This window comes from Motacilla alba, chromosome 4, assembly GCF_015832195.1.
Source record: "Motacilla alba alba isolate MOTALB_02 chromosome 4, Motacilla_alba_V1.0_pri, whole genome shotgun sequence".
In the NCBI taxonomy this organism is placed as follows: domain Eukaryota; kingdom Metazoa; phylum Chordata; class Aves; order Passeriformes; family Motacillidae; genus Motacilla; species Motacilla alba.
The window spans coordinates 44,627,910-44,649,110 of record NC_052019.1 but is presented as its reverse complement, the minus strand read 5'-3'; the positions used below and the strand labels follow the sequence as shown (position 1 = coordinate 44,649,110).

General features: G+C 39.4%; 1 protein-coding gene across 2 annotated transcripts in view; it reads left to right on the top strand.

Moving 5' to 3' along the window:
• Nucleotides 1-881: 881 nt before the first annotated feature.
• The window catches only part of CENPC (centromere protein C), a 43,884-nt gene continuing 23,564 nt past the window's right edge, over nucleotides 882-21,201 (top strand). The window contains exons 1-18 of one of the 2 annotated variants that reach the window (XM_038136334.1): nucleotides 882-1,018; nucleotides 2,346-2,392; nucleotides 2,664-2,725; nucleotides 3,048-3,136; nucleotides 4,244-4,334; nucleotides 4,438-4,657; nucleotides 5,535-5,846; nucleotides 6,029-6,408; nucleotides 7,052-7,895; nucleotides 8,447-8,485; nucleotides 9,687-9,754; nucleotides 10,812-10,880; nucleotides 12,634-12,738; nucleotides 13,555-13,653; nucleotides 16,247-16,345; nucleotides 16,630-16,784; nucleotides 17,188-17,278; nucleotides 18,695-18,764. In XM_038136334.1, coding sequence (XP_037992262.1) covers nucleotides 1,004-1,018; nucleotides 2,346-2,392; nucleotides 2,664-2,725; nucleotides 3,048-3,136; nucleotides 4,244-4,334; nucleotides 4,438-4,657; nucleotides 5,535-5,846; nucleotides 6,029-6,408; nucleotides 7,052-7,895; nucleotides 8,447-8,485; nucleotides 9,687-9,754; nucleotides 10,812-10,880; nucleotides 12,634-12,738; nucleotides 13,555-13,653; nucleotides 16,247-16,345; nucleotides 16,630-16,784; nucleotides 17,188-17,278; nucleotides 18,695-18,764 — 2,855 coding nt within the window. In that variant the 5' untranslated portion in view covers nucleotides 882-1,003. The remainder of the gene's footprint in view (nucleotides 1,019-2,345; nucleotides 2,393-2,663; nucleotides 2,726-3,047; nucleotides 3,137-4,243; nucleotides 4,335-4,437; nucleotides 4,658-5,534; nucleotides 5,847-6,028; nucleotides 6,409-7,051; nucleotides 7,896-8,446; nucleotides 8,486-9,686; nucleotides 9,755-10,811; nucleotides 10,881-12,633; nucleotides 12,739-13,554; nucleotides 13,654-16,246; nucleotides 16,346-16,629; nucleotides 16,785-17,187; nucleotides 17,279-18,694; nucleotides 18,765-21,201) is intronic. The other variant, XM_038136335.1, reaches the window with a different exon arrangement.

Here is a 21,201-nt window from a genome sequence, read left to right as displayed (position 1 = left end):
CTGTGCAATTTCAGAAAGCAAATGCGCAGCACAGTGCAGCAATCTAAACCTTTGTCCGAAGGTTGATAAATTTGACCAGAGGCCTTTTGAATATTTATTTTTCGTAAAGATATATTGTGTGCAGTTGATGAAGTAGCTGGTGCAGATGCTTATCCATGGTGCACAAAGTTATTGAGGCTCAAGCTGAAAGGTGCTGTAAGTTCCATAAGCACAAGCATTCCGTAAGCATTGCTACCAGCAGAACTGTGTTGGGGCCGTGCATCCTTTTGTATGGCACACATGGGAGACAGAGAACAAGTGTTATCTCTTCTCCCAGCAGCATGCAAATTTAAATTTCATAGGGGAAAAGCTGCAGCTCGGATCTGATGCATACCGAGCCACACCCTCCTCACAAAGTGATCTAAACTATTTTCGTGAAAATGAAGTGCTAACCTCACACGTTATGATGTGCTTTTAAAATAGAATGGGCCTTTCCTTTAGCGGTCAGAAAGGATAGGGATAAGACCTGGTGTTCTGGTCATAAGTGTGTGATAAAAAGCATCACTTAAAACTGTATTTTTGGGCAGTGTTTTGCCGGCGTTGTAGGGTACTGCGACCTTACGTTCTCAAGCAGTTCTTTTTTGCTCGTTGTTGAGTTCTTCAGTAGAATTTTAAAGAAAAAATTGCCACGCCCCGTCGTGACAAGGGATGCTTTGTAGTGTTTGGAAACCCGAGGATTTGAACTGGCGTTTCCCACGGGCGAAATAAAAGAACGGGAAGCATCCCTGCCCGTCCCCTCAGAGAAAGGCGGGCACAGCGCCTCCTTCTGCGCAGGCGCTCCAGCCCCGCGCGCCTAAACGAGCCGCCCTGTCGGGCGCGCGGCGGTCGCTGACCAATGGGACGGGGCCGGGGGGGCGTGACCAGGGCGGTGCCGCCCGCCGGCCCCGCGCGCGCGCCCGCCGGGAAAGGCGCGCGAGGTTCGAAGGCGGCGCTGGGGGCGCGCGCGCGCCGGCCCCGGTCCGGGATGGCGCAGGCCTTGGTGAGAGAGCGCGGGAGCGGCCGCTCTGTGTGTCTCTGTATGTCTGCGTCTGTCTGCGTGTGTGTCTCTGTCTGTGTCTCTGTCTGTCTGTCTGTCTGGTTTGTTGTGGGCGGCGGCCGGGCCCGTCCGTCGCGCAGAGGCGCGGCCCTCGGCGCGCTCCTGAGGGGAGGGACGGGGCCGGTGTTCCACTTCCCCCTGAGGAGAGCGGGGCTGCAATTGGGGTTCCGCCCTCCCTGCGGGTCCGGGCGGTTGGCACAGACGTTTGTGCTCGGAGGGCTGGCCTGTCGGGAGCCCCGTTACCCTCAGGGCACCAGTGTCTGTGCCAGACCCCGGTCCCCTCTAGGCTGCCTCCGGAGAGACGAGTTCCACGGGAGAATGAGCGCGTCAAGAGCAGGACACTTGCGCAGGCACGCTAGAATCTTGCTTGAGTTTTAAAATTCTTCATGTGTAGCGCGACACGAACACAATAATAAATGAACTGTTGAAGGCTCTTTTAGGTCCTTGACAGGAATTTAAAATTTCTGTAGTGCGCAAGGTGACTTGCCAGTGCATTGTGCTGCGCTCTGCTGCGAAGGGAAGGGGGTTTATGTCCCAGGGCCAGATTGACTGCGGAGTGTGCTTCTCTATAGTTCCTGAAGTGGTGGCTTTCGGTCGGTTGTTTTCTCGTGTCACCTGTATCTTCCTTCTGCCACTTTAAACTGATGTTGAAGATTTGCAGTGAAATCTGTCCATATAGAGTTTGATTATTTTTTGGTACCGGAAGTAATAGCCAAAGGCGAATCACAATGAAATGCAACGTACTGTCAGTATGGCAAACTTCAGAAAAACGTGCAGAATTCTCTTGTGTTAGGATTAGATACTCTCCACATTGCTAATTTTTATAAATTTACATGAGTCAGGAAGAGGTTATAGTTGTTTTTCAGCTAAAAGTTTTTTTGAGATATTTTCCTGTCACATATGTGAAGAGCTGCACTCTGCTTTGCTGTTGAATTTTTGTTGCCCTTTATTCCCATTTTATCTTCTACAACCATTGCTGGTTCCCAGGTCAGCAGCTTTATTTTATTACACAGGGAATGTGCTGCTGCTTGAATTATTACTGCTCTAGTTGCGGTAAATGCCTGGAGTCCTGTCTGCTGTTTGAATGACTGGTGATATTCGGGTTTCAAGTGTATGAAGAAGCACTGTGGCATTCTAAGAAAAACAATGCTGCAATAACTCTCACTCTCCCGCTACTTCAAGATGTCTTGAGAATCCTTGAGATCTGCTTACTTGTTTTTCTGTCAAGTGTCATCGTGCTTAGTAAAAATTGATTCCTATTTCTTCACAGAATCGTTTAAAAAAGGACTACAGAGCAAGATTCTGCCACAGAGGAGGGTAATTTGCATTTAATTTCTTTATTGTCTAGAGAATTCTTTATTTTTGTTATAATCTGTGGCAGTGAAGCTTTTTTCCCTGGAATTCCTACTTAGACAAATTTTTTTTTGCAGATATCTATGCATGGAAATGGTAGGTAAAAATACATTATGGTTTGAACTAGAAGAAATAATAACCTAAAATATTTAGAAGTGAAACTTTGCTACTTTAATATTTGGGATAAGAGCATTTGGAATTTTTGATTGAAAATCTTTTTTACTCTTCTTTCTAGAAATAAGATTGATCTACAGCCAGGTCAAAACGTACTGAAACTCATACAGGATTGTTTTGAAAGTAAGCTCTTATTTGGTGTTTTGCTTGATTTGCTGATAAAAGAAAATAGTTGTTTTCTTCCTTGTGTTATTATTAGTGGGAAGTACATAGAAATAAAATATAGGGATAAAATGGATAAAAATAGTATTTCTCAGGATTTTTAAGAACAGCCCCTTCTCAGCTTTTTAAATCTGTTTCTTAGCTCTCTTATAATCTCTTTCTCAAGCAGCTGATTCCTTTCTTGTTTGGATTTACATGACCTTAGTGACCCTTAGAAATTGTTAAAATAAATAATGCCTGGACAATTCCAAGATCCCCATATTTACTGTTTTTTCCTTCATAGGTTGCAGCAGTGATCTTACAATAAACTCTCCAAATTGCTCAACCTTTGCTTTGAAAAATGAGAGCAGGACTTCAATCCAGAGACCGCAGGTAAGTTCTGTCAGTGTCAGTCATAGTGTAGCGCTGGATACAGGTTCATGAGGGTGCAAGTTCAGTTCTGTAGCATTTAGTTGTGTATGAGCACTGTAAAAGTATGTAGGCTATAATTTAATGATCTATGATAGTTGATGAAAATGTGTGTTTTTTCTCTAGTTTGTTGTGCTCTAATACTAAATATTCTATAAGTAGCATTATTCAATAGCTTTTTTTTCTTCGGTTTTTACTAATGAAAGCTTCATCAGCTTTTTGTCCAGGATAGTTAAATTTCTTATTAATTAATTAAATTTCTTATTTCTTATTCTTATTTTCTTAAATTTTCTGAGGCTGAAGCACACTGCCTTATTACTGGTGGTGGGTGTGGCTGTCTTGGACTCCACTGGAGTTGTTTGTGGTCACTTTGCCAAATATATGGGCACAGTTCTTACTATCAGCGAGCAGTAAAAATTTAATGGGGACTCATGTGGAAAAGCAGCTGGATAACTCCTGATAGTTATCTGTACAATAACTTCATATGTCTGTAACTTTGTTGATGAGTGGAAACAAGGTTAAGGCATTGGTAATGTGCTGCCTGAGAGGATGATGCCAGTAATCTAGACTGTATATTTAGTTTTAATATTTTGATTTTACTTTTTCCTTTTAATTAGGATATTCTATTAATGGCAGGGTTTAGAAGAGGCAGCCTTATAATGGCGTTTGTTTAATTTAGCCTGATGTTAGAATATAATCTCAAATCAATTCTTGCTAAACCTCAGCCTGTCTTAGTAAAGGGTAATTAAATAGTTTAAATTAATTCATTCTAATGACAATAATAAGTAGTTTACCTCGAGATTAGCCAGATATCTGGTTGAAGCTGCATATAGATTTTTACTGTACACACTGTTTTACCTGTTGTTTGAAATTTACAATTACTTTTAGAGAGTTTTACACCATAGAAAGTTGAAGTGCTTAGGTGAAATAGAACTGTGATTTGAATGAGTATGAATTAAGGGAAGAACATGAATTATATTAATGTTCTATAGAAATGTATATTCCTGTTAAAATACTGTTGCTTTATCAAATATTTTACTTCATCTCATTGTTTGTTACCAACTATGACAGCCCAAGGCGGGGTCAGCCAGCTCTGTGAAAAGTGCCTGTAAGTCTGCAGAACCCTCACCTGCATCACCACTAAAATCAGTCAGCAGCAGAGGTTGGTCACACTGTTACTGAGTTAAGGTTTTTAAAGTAACTATTTCTTGGGATTTTTTAAGGTTTTAAGTAAAAGAATTAAACCTGTTCTATATATATGGCAGGACAGTCATGCGAATCACACCTGAAGCCTGCAACACCTGATTGCGTAGCTACTTCTATAAGGACAGAGTCTCCTGTGTCTAAAAGTGAAAAAAAAAATACTTTAAAAGACGTTGAAGCACCATGCCAGCGTCTGGCCGTGCCATTGGACCCTGGGAATAGTCGTGGGTCTGTTGGATCGCCTTTTCCTGTGGAGAAAGCGAAAAGTTCTCCTGTTGTTAAGTAAGTAGAGCTGAACGTGGTTGTGGTGTCATATTCCAGGTGTGCCCCCCACCTCAGGGTAAATTGAGTTTGGATTTTGAACTCATAAAAAATAATTGAAAGCTTTTTAGGAAGTTCTCTATCTGGGTTTAAAAAAGGGCAGAATTATATTTTATTTAATATTCTGGTGGTAAGTGCAGTACCCAAGTGAAGGAAGCCTGTCACAATAAATTTAAACTCTTTTTCCAGGAAAGTGCACCAAAGTACCAGCTTCTCAGATCATCTAGACTTCTTCAGTGGATCTTATTGACAGTGTTGACTTTAAAAGTTAACAAAAATTTATGAAAGCAGAAATGAGCAGTCATTGTTCCTCTCTCTCTGAATATACAAATGCTTTATTCAAAGTAAAATAGCTTCAGTTGTGATTATTATCTCCTTGTTGGAAGACTTGAAGCTGAACTGCAGCACTGGCCAGTGTCCTGTCCTGACCATAGTTCTGCTTTCCTAGAGGACTGAATCTCTGGGGTAGATCATAAAGATGGAGTGACACTGATCCTATTGACTCCCATTGATGGAGTGAGATTGCAAAGGCAGTGCACCTACAGTCTGAATGAAAACCTGACAATTTCTCAAGCACATTCTCCTAAAATTAGGAATTTGTCTTGCTGAGCAGCCTTTACTTTGATCAGGAGTCCCATGCTGAGTCCGTGTTTCCTGTGGGCACTTGCTACTGTACTGGAAAGCACTGCTGCTAACCTGTGTTGCAGCAAGTTTCCAAAGGGAAGCTCATTCATAGGAAGTGAGGTGCTGTCAGCAGGAGCATCTGTTCATCCTCACAGTACTTTATTGTGCACTCAGGATTTATAGCAGCATATTTGAATGCTCTTTCTCATCGTAGATTGTGTTTTGATAACTGGAGTACGCCAGCTGCAGCAAAGAGCCATGGAAAAGAGGAAAATTTGGAAGGACATCAGCCTGGGACCTCAGCAAAGAGCCGTGGAAAAGAGGAACGTTTGGAAGGACCTCAGCCTGGGACCTCAGCAAAGCGCCATGGCAAAGAGGAAAATTTGGAAGGACCTCAGCCTGGGAGAGATGAGCAGGTTGTTCCTGTGCAAGGAACAGGACGTGTTACTGCATCATCTGCCCGGACAGAAAAGACTTTCTCTTCAGCTGTCTTAGCAGCTGTAGCAACAAGAACATTTGGACAGAGGTTTGTATGGAGGCTTAATATGGAATATATGATGGATGAACTTTTTAATAATTCTTTTGAGGAACATTCTGTACTGTGTCTAGGTGTTACAGTGGGGAGTTACCACTAGATTTGGAAGACTGAAAGTCAATTTCCCCCCTGACCCTGATTGATAGGAATGTTTTTTTTCCTCCATTCTTTAGATACTCAACCTCCATATCACCACCATCACCTTGTCCTGTGAAGTATCAAGAAATAGAAATAGAAAATGAATGTGAATTTTTAATTGATGAATCAGGTGATGCATCTTCTACTTCTTGGATTTCGATACCCACTAAGAGCAAAAAATCAAAAAATTATGGCTCTGCAGCTCCCATTTCTAAACCTCAGCCCTCTGAAAAGGAGAAGACACAGAATAAGAAAGTCAAGAACAAAAAAGTACAGGTTAAAGCACTTAATAAACAGAAAGTGGATCATCTGGATGTTGGAGCTTTTGACTTCAAAGAAACGTCAGTGTCAGATCCAGTCCCTAATAGTGAAGAAAAGGTCCTTACATCTCAAAGCCGAAAGAGTACTTGTGTGGGTAAGTTATTTAACAGCTCTTAAGACTTGTCCTTACAGGTCACATTACTGGATTATTTTCTGGTGGTTTGTAAGAAAGTTATAATAAAGTAGATGATAGACATCAATAGATTCCTTTTTTGGTGTTTCAGTTGCGCACTTAGATTTGGGTGAGACAGAGAGGCAGTGAGACAGTGTCTTCACTTTTTCCGCCACATCCTTTGCCTTTCCTGTTAGAACATTAAATCAGCAGTGTTGCCTTTTTGTATGAAGAGTCATAGAAAGTAGGTACCCAACAAGCTTTTGTTCCTCTTGCTGTAGAAAGGCAGTTATATTTGGACAGAAAGGGAATTGAGTTTTAGGAATTATTTTTGTAGCACAAAATACTGAAAACTGGAAAGCAGACTGAATGTAACATTTCTGCCACCTTTTTTTTTAATTAGGAAATATTGGAAGTACACCAAAAAGTTTTTTGTAGACTATAGTTTAGTGAAAGCCTTCTTTTAGCCAGTGGTGATAAAACTGGTTTTGTGATACCTCTTGTCTTTTTTTACTTATTCCCCATTTTGATTCTTTGGGGTTTTTTTGTGCATTCAAATGTCAACATGTATCTTCAGGTTTAATTAGAAAAGGTATTAATGTCCAAATTTTTTGTGTATTGACAGAAAAGACTAAAAAGGATTCACTTAGACAAGACTCTCCAAACCAGAAAAAGAACACATCCTGGAAACCAGAAGCTGAAGAACTGATGTTGTCATGGAGTGGATTGGAAACAAAACCATCTGATGAAGAGCAGTGTAAAACAAGGATGCCAAGTGAGGATTTGCCTATGCCCTCATCTGGGCATCAGAAAGAGCAGACTGTGTCACTGAAGAAGTCTCTCAAGTCTTCCAAGAATCTGCAGTTGGCTTCTAAAGATTCTCAGCATTTGGGTAAGAAGAAACAAACTGCTGAGCAGAAAGTTCCAAAAGTCAAAGTAGTTAAGAGAGGGACAGTATCTCCAAGGAAAAAGTTTAAAATATCTGTCCAGAAAAGTAGTAATAAAAAGTCTCCGTTACAAAGCGAGGAGAGTTCAGAGAGTGAACCTGGTGAAGAAGAGCTCGAAAGAGAGCCTGTGGAACTGAATGAAGTGTGCACCACATCTTTGCATCAGAAATTAGAGACTCCTGTGATTCAGAAGTTGACTAAGCCCGAAAAGCCTAGAAATGTATTACATACACCAGAGTCACCTGGTGGTGCCAATAACAGAACTCCTCTAAAAGCACTCCAGCATCCCGTGGAGAGTGTGAAGAATCCTGGAAAGAAATGGTCTGCTAAGTCTTCAGGGAAGATAACCAAAAAGATTCCACGCAGAACTAATAAAGCTCTTCGCTCAAGCCCTGAAGTCTCTGAGTCTCAAACAGATTCTGACAGCTCTTCTGTACAGGACATGGCAAGGAAAAAACAGAAGTTACCAGATGAGAAAATAAAAAGTAACAAAAGAAAACATAACAGACAGCATGGATCACAGTAAGCTTTTTGTGTGATTCTTTACAGAAGTAGTGTATAACTTGGTAGATAATTAAATACATCTTGTCAGCTTTTAAGCAGTGATGGCCCAGTTCAAGTATGTGGTAGTTTGAGGCTGATTGAATAGTTAATAGAGAAACCAAGCAGTTTAATCAACATTCTTTTCTCAAAGCTGGGTGCCATACTAAGTGTCTCCTACATGAGGAAACTTGTTCTACTTAAAGTCTTCTTGTGAGACTTGCAGAGCAGATCTAGTTCAACACAGCCTCGCCACCCACGGAATAACTTCACTGTCAAGTTTGTTCCTTTTTAAAAATAAATTTAGAAAATACAACATTTAATTCTTTAGCTCTATTTATTTTTGTCAATCTAATGACTAAGTTCAACTGGTCTAAATCCTGGTTTATAATCACTGGTCTTTGCATTGCTTTTTATTTTTTTTAATGTCATTTTTATAGTTTTGTTCAGGACATAAAATTACTGACTTACAGGTACCTTTCATTAAGTTTACTTAACACCAAATATAATAAGAATATTGATTTCTTTTCTAGGGATTCCTTTGTAGCTGAGAAGGTTGTCAGTTCTGGAAGGTAATTTCCTGAGTTATCTGAAAAATGTTACTTTAATCCTACTCTGCCCCACGGAGACCGCCTGAGACTGGGCAGCTGGTACAGCTGCTGTGTTCTGTGCCCTACTGGTGGAACACAGAGTAGACCAGGCTTGTGATTCCTGCTTGAGGGCTTTAAATACTGTGCTAATACAGTTAATAAAGTAATGCAGTTTTTCTTCCTGTCATGAATAGGGGGTCATAATAAGGTTCTTGACTTTGGGGATTTCTTTCCTTTGAGGCTTGCTTCCACATTAGTGTATAATTTTTGAACAGAAAGATCAGTACTCCTAGAACTAATGACAGCTGCACTAATATAACAGATGTCAAGTAGGGTATAGAACTCAATCTACGATGCAAATTCTTTGTGCATGTAGGTGAGCATGTATCTTCCCCTTTCATGAGATGGAAACTTAATAACGAAGCAAGCAGGAGTGGCAGTCTGTGAATTTATTACATTCTTATTCAGTCATTGTACTGAAAATGTTGGGGGCTTTGTTTCTAAGGGGACCCTACTGCAGATCTGTCTTGGACAGATTTGCAGTGTGGATTTGCTAACCTGGGTAATTGAAATGCACCTTTTGGAGTTGAGGTGGATAACAGCTGAACTTCACTGGCACAGTTGAAGCAGTGAAGCACAGCATCAGATGGAGGAAGAAGGAAGGTCAAGGGTACTGATTCTAAGGCTGTAGGAGAAGTTCTGTTACAAGTGGCTTGATTGCTAGAGAATCTCTGTTGGAGTTATATGTGTAAATTGTTGCCATTTTATGGGGAAGATTTTGTGACAGGCTACATAATATTTCCCTGTCCTTTGCTTAGAGTATGCAAAACAACACTTTAAAGCACTTTTATAATTATGGTATATGGAAAATTGTTAGGTAATGCTACAGAGGTGGGGAGAAGGTCTGTTCTGGAATGGAGAAAAAAGAAAAGGTTTAGGAAACCATTTTAGAGAGGAGGTGTGAACACTAATTGTCTGCCTGATGACTGAGTAGGGGAGTAGTTAATGAACTTCTGACCTGTCATTTTTAAGGAGTAGTCATTTGCTTCAGTGTCTAATTGGTTTAAAAGCAAAATAGAGCCCAGCCCACATGATCTGAAGAAAACTTTAATTTGCTATTCTTGGTAGTGCTGTAATGTTCTTTTGACATGTTCAAGCAGGTGTATTTTTTTTTCCTTTGCAGTGGGCCTGTTCTGGAAGATGAACTTACTTCCAGCACTAAGTCTCCTGAGCAGGATGATACATCTTCAGGTAATATTTGAACTTCGTAATTCCTTGCATTTTATGTATAAGCTTCTTATAAATGTGACTGACAGTTCAGTAATTTCTGTTGTATTCAGCTTGTCCAGAAGAAGAAATGCAGATTTTATTGGCTATGGTTGCGTTTCTATCCTAGTGTGTGGTACAGCATGCCAGCTTTATGTGGTTAGCTGTGGGAGAACGCAGCCCTCCGTGTTTTGGCATCATGCATAGCAGGATAAAGTTATTCTTTCTAAAATACTTTGAACAAAATTTTCAGGCTCAGTTTATACCAGTTTGATGTGTTGCCATGTGATGGTCCTGTATGCAGTCACTTCAGTTAAACCTGAGCCATATTACAGCATTGATGGAGTCATGGCCTGTTCCCCAAAGAATACTTTGGTTTGGTAGGTTTTTTTTTGGACGGGGGGATTGGTTCTTTTGATTGTTTTTTTGTTTCTGGGGTTTTTTTGTTTGCTTTGTTGTGTTTGGGGTTTTTTTGTTAGTTGTTTGGTTTGGTTTTGTGTTTGGGGGTTTTTGTTTGGTTTCAGTTTTAAATTTCACTGCGCAAGTTCCACATATTGTAATGAACACGAGCCCTGGAGATACGAAGTCTTTTCCTTAGTGTTTCAGAGCCAGATGTGAATGTTATTAGTCCATGCAATGCTTTTTTCAGATACCTTGTTTTGTGTGTCTTCTGGTAAAAAATTTGTTCTGAAGTTAGGTTTCAGTGATATAAATCTGAATGACCTTGCACTTTGATCAATAAAATTATATGTACAGTTTATAATTTGTCAATGTTCACTTTATCAAGAGGGATAGGTCTGAGGAGTATTTACTTGAATGTATAGTTTTCAAGTAATTTTAAAGTTTACTATGTTTAAAAATAATTACAGATACTGTTTATCTACACTGGATTTCATATATGTTTTTAGCAAAAGGTGTTGGTGGAAACACTATCCTTAGGACTTCTCTTTGTGTTACTTTTGGCTGCTTCTAGTCGGCATATTGAATAAAAGTCAGGAATAATAAATGCCTTTGGTGATGGGGTTTTTGAATGTGTTTTCAGATAATTCTGAAGACTTGAATTACAAATTAAGACATCTGTTGTCAGATGAAATAGCGAAGCATAAAATAGGTAAGAGTATTTTAAATATCATAATGTAAGTGTGTAAATGTATTTTCAACTTGATGTAAATGTTGCTGAAGGATACACAGACAAACACCTAGAAATGGGTTCATCTGTTCATAAGTATTTACAGATAGGGTTTGTTATTTCTTCAGGCCTTCAGCCCTTCTCTTAATTTGAAAGTTATTTTTTAAAACTTCTAGTGTTTCTCTTTTTATTGCTCCATTCAACAATTATCTTTTTAACTACCACACTTCCATTTTCCGTGGTATTGTGTTAAAGAAACTTTCAGATCTGTCCATCCAGGAGCCATGCTGGCAGTCACACTCCCACCACCACAGACGTAAAAGTCCTGGGACTGAAACCCCTTTACAGTGGGTGGCTCCAGTGCCCTGACAGGTGCCCCATTTGACTCTCTACACAGCCAGACACGGTTTCCTTCCTGGCTTGACTCTGAGTTTCTCATAGCAGAGTCTCAGACCTCTGGTTTCTTTAAGTAATTTTATGGTGTAGCAACAGAATAACAGCTTAAACTGGAACAAAGGACTGTCTGGGCTTTTGTACCCTCACATTCTGTGTGCTTGACAGTCCGGGGTGCTGCTTGTCCTTGCAGTTGACTCCTCAGCTCCTGCTGTATCCCAGAGTGTCCGGTCACCGGGCTGGGCCACAGGTCCCTGTGCCCATTGTGGTTCAAAGGGTCAGCATCAGCTCATGACCTCTTGCCTGAGGCTCCCATGCAGAGCTCAATCTCTGGCTGACACTGCAGCTCCACACCCAGCTGTGTGCACGGAATACATTCCTAAAAAACTGAGTCAGGACAAACTCCTACTGTACAGTGAGAACAGCAAGAGTTTGAACTGGTTTTATGCAGTAAAACTGAGGGTGCAAATAACCTGCCTTCTGTGGTGGTCTGAGTCTGGATAGGATGGAACAATGGTCATGCAGTCAGTTGTAGTCCATGCTTGTCTGTTTTATGTTGTGGGTGTTTTTTATTGGTTTCATTATTATTTTATGCACAGCACTTTAGTTGTTTACCTTCAGAAACTGTTTCAGTAACTGTTTCATATTTACCATTTTTAACATTTAAATATTCTTGATTAATTTGCTTGGAGATCTTAAGGGGCTTTTACTCTTCTTACAAACACTAAAATATTATACTGTATTCATATATGGCAGCTTACACAACTTCAAAGTTCAGACTGTGTGATTAGTACATCTGAAGGTAAATATCTGAGAAATCCTGGAAATGTGTGGTTTCTTTTTGCAAAAGTGCTGTTCTTCTGGACCCTGGAAACAGGACTTGTGAATCTGGAAGAGAAGGATGTACTTAGGCAGTCTGTTACCCTCCCCTTCCCATAACTGAGGCACTGCTTTTTCATGGTTGCTAATGAAATCCCCTAGATTCAGGCTGGATTCTTAGTCTTTGTCGAGAACTTTGCATTAACAGATGTAGCATGTTTGCTATCCTTGAGCTTGAGCTCTTAATGTCTGTTTATCAGTGGTTCACTAAGATACATAGAATGACATCTAATGTTAAGTCAGGGTGGTGATTGTTTAAGAAAAAGGAGGGTGAAATGCAGATTTATGCAGAAGAAGGCGTTTGGTAACACTTGAATCCTATTTTCTTGTAATGATAGCAATGTGATAAAAATATCTGGGAAGGGCTGACCCGCTTGTGGTACAGAACAAGAGGAAAGAATACTTAATATTTTCTGTGTCCGAATTTTTCTTTCATACTTAATGACTTCATCCTTGAAATCAGTAATGCCTTCCAACACACCTAATGTTCGTCGGACAAAAAGGATACGGATGAGACCTCTGGAATACTGGAGAGGCGAGCGCGTAAACTATACCACGAAGCCTTCAGGTATTAGTTCCAAAATACCAATATTTACTTCCTTCTGATAAAGGAAAAAAGAAAAATCTGAGTTGATCTTGTGCTGTGCAAGCCTTGAGATGCTTAGTATTGGGTAAGTTTTTAGAAAAGATTATTTGTGGTCTCCAGTTACTTAATCATCTCTCCATGTAGTTTTCTTCTCTTCTGACACTCCTGTGTCAGCTGAAAATAATACCAGCGGAGCATGTTAAGTACTTTTGCCTTCACTGTTGAGGGAACAACAGAACAGTTTCTCTGTACTAGTCGGCTTTTAATGTCAGAGATTGTCTGTGATACTGGAAAAAGAGACAATCTACTGGATCATTCATTGGAGCATTTCTTTTCATGTGGGGATTGTTTTTGAGAGCAGATACTATAACATTTTGTAGTCTCCGTGTTGAATACCCTAAGTGAGAAAATGGATCTTGTTCTTAGGAATTTTTTTTTACTGACAATTCAGCCTAGTTTAGTCCTTTCCTAATTAATTAGTTCACTCAAAAATAGTATTTTTTGGTGTCCACAAAAGTGATATTTTGTCTTAAAAAATGATGTGCATGTCATGGCTTTCTGAAATGTTCTTTGACTGAAATTTGATCAAATCATTTTCAAAATGTCTCAAGTTACATTGCACTCCAAAGTACTTAATGTTGAGAAGATTTTTGTTTGTTCTGGCTTTCTAAAGTGATCTGAAAAGTTCAGCATCAAGGAAGTCTATTCTCAATTGAAATGCTGGTTGGTTGTGCAAGTTTGCATTCTTTTAGATTTACTATGAGTTAGTGGACTTTGTTTAACTTCCTTTTGTTTCAGGAGAGTTTGTGATTAGTGGACTAGTGCATCCAGAAACAGAATCTCCCAGGAAGAGTAAAAGGAGGAAGGATTGTCCCAAGCAGAAAACAGATACAACAAGTAGGAACAAAGACTTTTTTCCTTTGGATACTTTAAAAACTCTCTTTAATCAAATGCTGTACTGCTCTAAGATTTTTCTTCTGTAAGCACTCAATTCTCTCTCTGGGTGAAAATAATTTTCTACCATAATTTATTAATATGATCTGATGAGGAAAAACCTGCTCCTACTGGTTCTATAGCAATGCTGCACATTGTTGTAGTAAAATTGTTCACTTTTCAGTGTAAGAAAGGAAGAAATGCTAGACATACCCAGAAGTGCTATTTGTGCCTTTAAAGCAAGGGCTGAAGAGACTAAACTGTACTCATTTTGTGTTCAGATCATGATGCTAGTGCGCATGGTGAAGCTATAAAAATGTGTAGCCCTTTTACTGATGCCTGTAATACATCTAAAAATGCAGCAGAGAGTGTTAGTAGGGCTTTAGCTGTTGTAGTTTAAATACAAAACCACAACATGGAAGGTGAAGAGAGAACTTTAAGAACAGTGCATAAAATGGATAAAAGTGGGCGATAAATCTGTGTTTAAGCAAACCGAGACTCTCTGGCCAGTATATAATAAATATGTAAGTAGTGCTCAGAAAAGGGAGTCAAAAGTCCAAAAGCCAAATTATTTTTGCTGTGCTCTCTGGAAGATGTTGTAATGCTAAAGAGCCTTTCTTTATGGGGACTGTCTAGAGCTTTTGTTTGAAGCTGAAACATTTCTCTGTGAAGTTATAGAACTATTAAAACAAGTGCTAACAAACATGAAAAACACCATATGGTTCTAGTACTAAATTAATCAGGACTGACATAATGATCAGAGAAATAAGGAAGAAAACAATCACTGTTGGTACCAATTTCTGATTCTACGTGTGTTTCATGAAAGTTTTATTCCTCGCCTCAAAAACAAAGTGGTAGGACTAGGGAAGGTTTAGGGAAAGCTCATCAAAAACCTAGAAGGACTTCCTGTCGTGAATTCTCCTCAGCCCTGAAGACAGTACTATGGAGGCCTCTAAGGAAGAGGTCTAAAACACCTCTGAAATCATGAGTGACATGGAGAAGGGAAATAGACGTAAATGGTCTCACTGGAGTTTTCTGCTGTTTTTTTAAACACAAGAACTAGAAGGTATGGAAGGAAGACAGTGAGAGCTGGGTTATTCAGCAAAATAAGGTGGCCATTCTCACTGTGTGCTTCCTGCCCAGAATATTGTGCATAAAATATTTATGTAGTTTCAAGGCAAGAACCAGATATATTAACAAGAGAGTTAATAGCTCTAAATACGTGGGAGCTCCAGGTTAGAGGTGGAAAGTATTCCATTGAATGTATTATATTAAGTATATTATTATGGCATTTTGAGGAATGGAAGGAGTACCTGCTTTGGGCCACTGATAGGAGACAGGACCCTGGTATAGATCAATATTTGATCTAAGTACAGTTTATATTGTAATATAAATCACTTGCAGCCCCTGAGAACCTGAGCTGGTAGTGATTGTTCATATTGTATCTTACAAGAACTATTGGTTGCTTCAAGTGCCTTTGAACTGTCTTCCAGAAGTGATTGATTTCCTCTGTGGCAGACATTCATCCTCAGAGATAGTCTCTCACTCACATCCTTGAGTCTTAGTGATGCATGTAAAGCCTGTCAGCCAAGTAAAATTTCTAGCACGAATTCTTAAATGTTATTGATACAATAAAAATTCTGTTTTTATAGCTATAGAGTTGTACCTGTTGCTGCTTCTTTTTATAGAGAGACGGTTATGTTGGAACAAAGCTGTTCAAACACTGTAACTTTCTTCATCCCCCTGGTTGTCTTACTGTTTGAGTATTTAAACTGCCATGAGTGCCTACAAAGTGCTACAGCTTGCCTTTAGCATGCTTCTTCTGTCTGTGTTTAAAGAAATTTCTTGTGCACTGTAGAGCTAAAATTGTCTGCTTAAGAGAATTCTTAAGAGAGCTTCAGGATATTTATTCTGCCATGAACATTCTAAAGCATCTCTTTTCTGTTTGAAAAGCATAGTGTTGTCATCAATTCTTAGGATATTTCTTTCTCTGGAAAAGTCCTTTTTATTATAGCAATAGTTCTCAGATTTACAACTTAGAGTGAGATTCCTGTAATGTTACTTCCTGAGAAAGGGAAAATTGGACATGTGCTTATCTTTGAACGCTTTCTCTCTTAAGACCCCTGATGCCTATCAACAATAGGTTGAGCAAAACCACCTGTTTTTCACGCTTCATCATGTATTTCATATTCTCTCAGCATCTGTTGCTAGAAAAACACTTCTCTCAAAACAGAGTTTAGTTTTGAATAAATACTGTTTTTAATAGCATAGGATAAATAGTTGGCATTTCCCCAGGAAATTTCTTAGGATTTAGAGAGTGTTCATCTATAACACACAGAAATTATTTCAATGAAAAAGACATTTTCAGAGAATTGTTATGGATGGTTTTCTTTATTTGAAGGAAGAGTATTCAGTCTATTTAGTCACTTATTAAAGGAAATTTAAGTACTTAATGTGTGACATTAGAATTGTGGAAAAATTGTGGTTAAATTATTAACTTCTTGAAATCTATATTGGTTACTTTTTTGGTCTTGTTTTGGTTTCTTTGTATCCTCAGATAGCGAAGAGACACCTACAAGTTTGGACCACAGCCTAGCTGATGCGTCTAAGCCAACCGTTGTACTGGACCCAGTAACAAATAATGAAGTGCATCTAGGTGAGTTGAATGGATGGGGCCAAGGGACTTCCTGAATTATGTAGACTTACGAGAAAAAAAAATGTTCATGCCACATTGGACATAAAAAGGTGAGGTTCTGAAATATTCGTTTCTCTTCTGGAGAAAGTTCTGAGGGAGACATAAGAAGTGTCCTAATTTTTCAGCTAAATTTTGAGTTTAGCTTTTGGAGGTATTGCACTGAAAAAATATGTATTGCTCTGAGCATGTAACAAGACTAATTATGTGGTAGCATTAATGCTAATCTCCTGGACCTTTTTTTGTAGATTGTGTAAACACTGCCAACAGTCGCTCTTACTTCTTCAAAGATGAAGCAGTAGAAATACAGAAAAATTTGAATACCTCTCTTTTTGCAACTGGTAGATTGGTTCTGAAACCATATAAAGAGAAGGGGCACCAATTTGTCGACATGGATACAATAGTAAGTGTGCTTTTTAAAAATTTTTATGAAATTGACTTTGTAAACAGAAGATCTGTTGAGGTGGTTGGAAATAACATATGATGTTGAGAGGTCTGCCTTGCCCCCCAAAACAAATGAACATTAATGAATTGTTTGCTGAAGGTTTTTTGGGTGCACATTGCCCTGCTTTGCTTTGTATTAAATCTGTATGTCCATGTGCTCCTACTTTGTGAATCTGGCAGGCAAGATAGAAATATCAGACAAATAAAACTGGACCCCATCCCCCTTTTGAGCATCTTATTTTTCCTCAGTATAGGGAATAGAGATTGATTTGGGTTTTTATCTTTGTTATGTGTGTGCAAGTGTTTTCTTGGATATCTTCCTTAAATGGTGCTAACCTTAGAACCCTTTGGCTTCCATTAAGGCTTTCCATATTATCCATGGCAAAGTTATTGTGACATTACATAACACATCATATTACCTGACTGCAGGGGACTGCTTCTATGTTCCAGCAGGTGAGTGTGTGTGTCTGAAACCCATTTTTTGGGGGATGCGGGCGACTAAATCAGCATGCTAGGAATCAAAACCAAACAGAATGATTGAATAGATAATGGGACAGTATGGGGTAGAATGGAATGTGACACAACACTGGAAATGGGTTGATGATCTAATGGTTGAATGCAGGGATACACATACCTCTTGTTTATGCGAGTTGGCCTCAAAGTTTTGACGACACTACCAAGTTCTGAGAGTAAATTTCTCTTGGTTTTCTGGTTCTGTCACTAGCTGTAATGTTGAGGAAACATCACAGAGAGCCTAATGTTACTAGTAATTAATAATTGTTTCTGTCACCATATGCTTGCTGCTTTTTTCCTATGTAAAATTATGAAAATCCATTTGGATCAGTTCACCATATTTTGTGTTTTGTGCTTGCATACAGAAGGTTCAAACTATCTTGTTGAATAGGTTGTAATATGTTTTCTTAAGAATTTAAAGACCTGATTTTGTCCTTCTGATATAAAAATGCCATGAATTCCATATGGGAGGCTGTTCATCAGTGGGTTAAGACATAGTCTGGAGATTTTCTAGTAGTGTTAAAGCAGGCTGTACATGAAGCTGTAGAGAGCTTTTGTACAGCTTTTTTGTGAAGAGGCTTATCTTTAGAAAATGAGGAATTAGCCCATTTTTCCCTGTTAACTTTTCAGCACAGTGTCCTGACTGAACAGTCGTTGCTCAGTTAATGCTTGGTGCTTTGAAGCTGTTTTTTGGTGTTGCAGTCTTAAAAGTCTAGTGGGTCTGCAGAGACAATTTTGTCATTTGCTTTTTGGGAAAGCAGATTATCTAAAATGCTGAAAGTTTTGTATGACCATAAGGATCTACACTTCATTCTTCTCTGCGTCCTGATGGCCAGTCTCAGTATGGCTGGATGGGCAGTGCAGTGTTTGTGGCAGGTGATCCCTGTAGTTCATGGTGTGGCTGTATATGAATGTAAGGATGCTGTTCATTCCCAGTGTTCAGGGCCTATTAGATAATTCTATTTTGTGGTCATGTTAGTGTGCTGATCTCAAGTGAAGATCTGCAGATAAGTTTCCATGTGCAGTTTTTATTGACAATTTCTGTAGGAATAAATTAAAGTAAATTCAGTCACCTTAAAGTTTTATTGTGGGTTTTGAGAGCTGAGAGCTCATGCCTGTTACATTCTCCTCAGTAAAAATCTTCTAAGCATAGATGAAAGTAAATGACATTAGGTATATTCCTTGTCATCTCTTCAAAATGCACTGACCTGCCTGTAAGAGTGGCATCCTAGATTAAGAGCTAATATTCCTTCTGTTAAAATAGATAAAATGGAACTATACTTGCCTGAAGACAGGAGAGGAATTCAAAAATTGCCAGTGGATCCTAAGGAAAACTTACTCTGTTTTTCTTTGTAGGAAATGGATATAACATACGTAATCTTCTGAATGAAGAAAGTGTTCTTCTCTTCACGCAACTCAAAGACAGGTGAAGAACTTTCTGCAAAGAAGTTTGCTTAAACAGCTGTCAAATTTTTGTATGTTCTGAAGTACTTTTTACATACAAAAATGTTTAAGCAGGCCCACCCTAACATTACAAATGAATACAGAGCAGCTGAAATCAAGATAAGAAGAGTTGAGGGAAAAAACCCAGAAGAATGTTGGTAGTTTGCTATCAAACTGAAATTACATTCTGAAGGGCCTTGCTCTGCATCAGTTACTGTTCTTGTGCCATCAAGTGACAGAAAGATACAAGTATAAAATGTGTGGGTGTATTTGTTGTTCCAAATTGTATCAATATGCTTAATCTCCCTAAAGATGCTTAGCTCTTGAAAAAACGTTGGCATCCTCAGCTAACATCTGATAGATAGTCTTAACGACTGCCTGGTACAACCTGCTTGGAATAATCTCTGTTTAAATGACAAACCTGCTGTTTGCATTCCAGTAAATTGTTGTCTAGGAGATGAGCTGCTGCAAGGCTGCTGTGCTGGGGTCCAGCTGCCTTCTCATATGTTAACGACAGGCAGCCCTTCCTTGTCTGGCAGCTGGATGATTAGTGCCTCCAATCTGAATAGGAAAATAGGAGCTCTTAAGTAGGAGCTTATCAGTTGTGTCTTTTGTGTGGAAGCTATGGCCTGATTAGCTCCGAACATTGTTGATAGCTTTATTTTGTGTAACAGTGATAGGTCATTGCCAAATGTATTACTTTTAATATCTCCTTTTGATTTGCTTGCTGTGTTCCTGGATAATAATGAGGACCTTTGGGAAAGCTGTAATTATACTGTATACTCCAGAAGCCAAGTCTAGACAGCAGATGGTATATGTAGCATTTGTCTCCCAAGCTCTTCGAGGTTCCTTCTGGCTGAAGATAAGGATGAACTACAGCTATTCTCATATACTGCTTTCTCTCTCTGGTCATTGCTATCCTTGAGGAGAAGGAGATAAGGAATATTGAATTGGAATCGTGAACTCCTAAGGACTTGGGGATTGAGCACTAACCTTGTAACCAGTCTTGGCCGTGATCTTTATGTTAAATCTAGAGTATACATTAAAGTAGGAAAGAGGAATTGGCCTTCAGCAGTCAGCTAATTTCCTGTATCTGTGAAAGGTCTTGGACACCAAGATTACCATGCCTCTGTGAAAGATCCTTTGGATTGGGGAATTTGAGCTAGTACTTCCTGTCATTCTCTTTCAAGCAGTAGTTCCTGTGGTTAGTACATATACAGACTGACAGTGGAAGTACTTGGTAGAAGTTGTATGCTGTCTTTTCATTCATGGCTAAGTCACATGTACCTCTGAGAAGGTGAAACGGGAACATGCCTATTGCTATTTAGTTCTGTCTTGAAACAAGCTATTTACTGTCAGAGTTCACACTACACAGAAAGTCCTTTTTTTTTCAAGCCTCAACTTTTGTAAGCAGTTAAACAGTTAAAAAAGAAAAAAAGTCATTTAGTCACTAGATATAAATTTGATTTTGGCAGCTTTTCTGAATTTTGGGCTTGCGTTGGTCTCTTCAAGGTCAGCAAGATTCAAATAATGTCCTTCCTGTGCTGGAGCCATACCAGCTACCAGATGGGCACACATGCTGTCTCACTGCTTGAGGGGATCCCACCCACTAAAACGTTTAGTTTAAGTGTTTCAGCTCCTCAGGCCTACAGAGATCTGGAATTTTGCCACTTGGAAAAAGTACAGGGCTAGGATTAAACCTAAGACTCTGCTTCTAACTCAAGCAGGTCTCCCAGCGGTCAGGCCATGGATGTGATGGTCTCTGATGCCAGCAGCAAATTGGTTCCAGTTAAAAATGAAAACAAGAAACTTTACAGTTAATAGCAAGGGAGTTCTGAACAAAAAGATTCTTTTCTGTGTTACCTGTCTGCAGATTGGGTAGCAGAAGGGTGGATACTTAAGGGGTTAGTGTAGGTAAGTTATGTGTATGGACTGCAGGGCTCATGGTCCTAAAGGAGAGTGTGGGTGGATGCTGTGGCAGAGCTCAGCAGGCTTTTGCTTGCCAGGGATGTGTTTTCATTTGGTGGGCTGGGATGAGAAGTGATGACAATGTCATCATATCAGGCACTGATGTGTCTTTGCCCCCTGCAACTTGGCAGCAAGATTGTGAGGGGGTTTTCTTTTGAGTCAAGAGAAATAAGTTCTTCAGGATGCTTTCTAAAGCAGATTTAATGTGTGCAGACCTTTTCCTGACACAGGCTGGAAAGTGCAGTTGTTCAAATACAGGTTTCAGGTCAGCATGCCTTTTTGTATTTTCCTAATTCTATGGCTAGGAATGCCAAGGAGAACAGGGCAAATTTGGTAAAGTATGTCACTTTTTAGGCTGGATGCCTTTGTTGCTCTCTGGCTGGTTGGTTTCTTGAGAGAAATGTCCTGTGTAATTTGCAGAAAACATTTTGTAGCTGGACTACATCTGAATA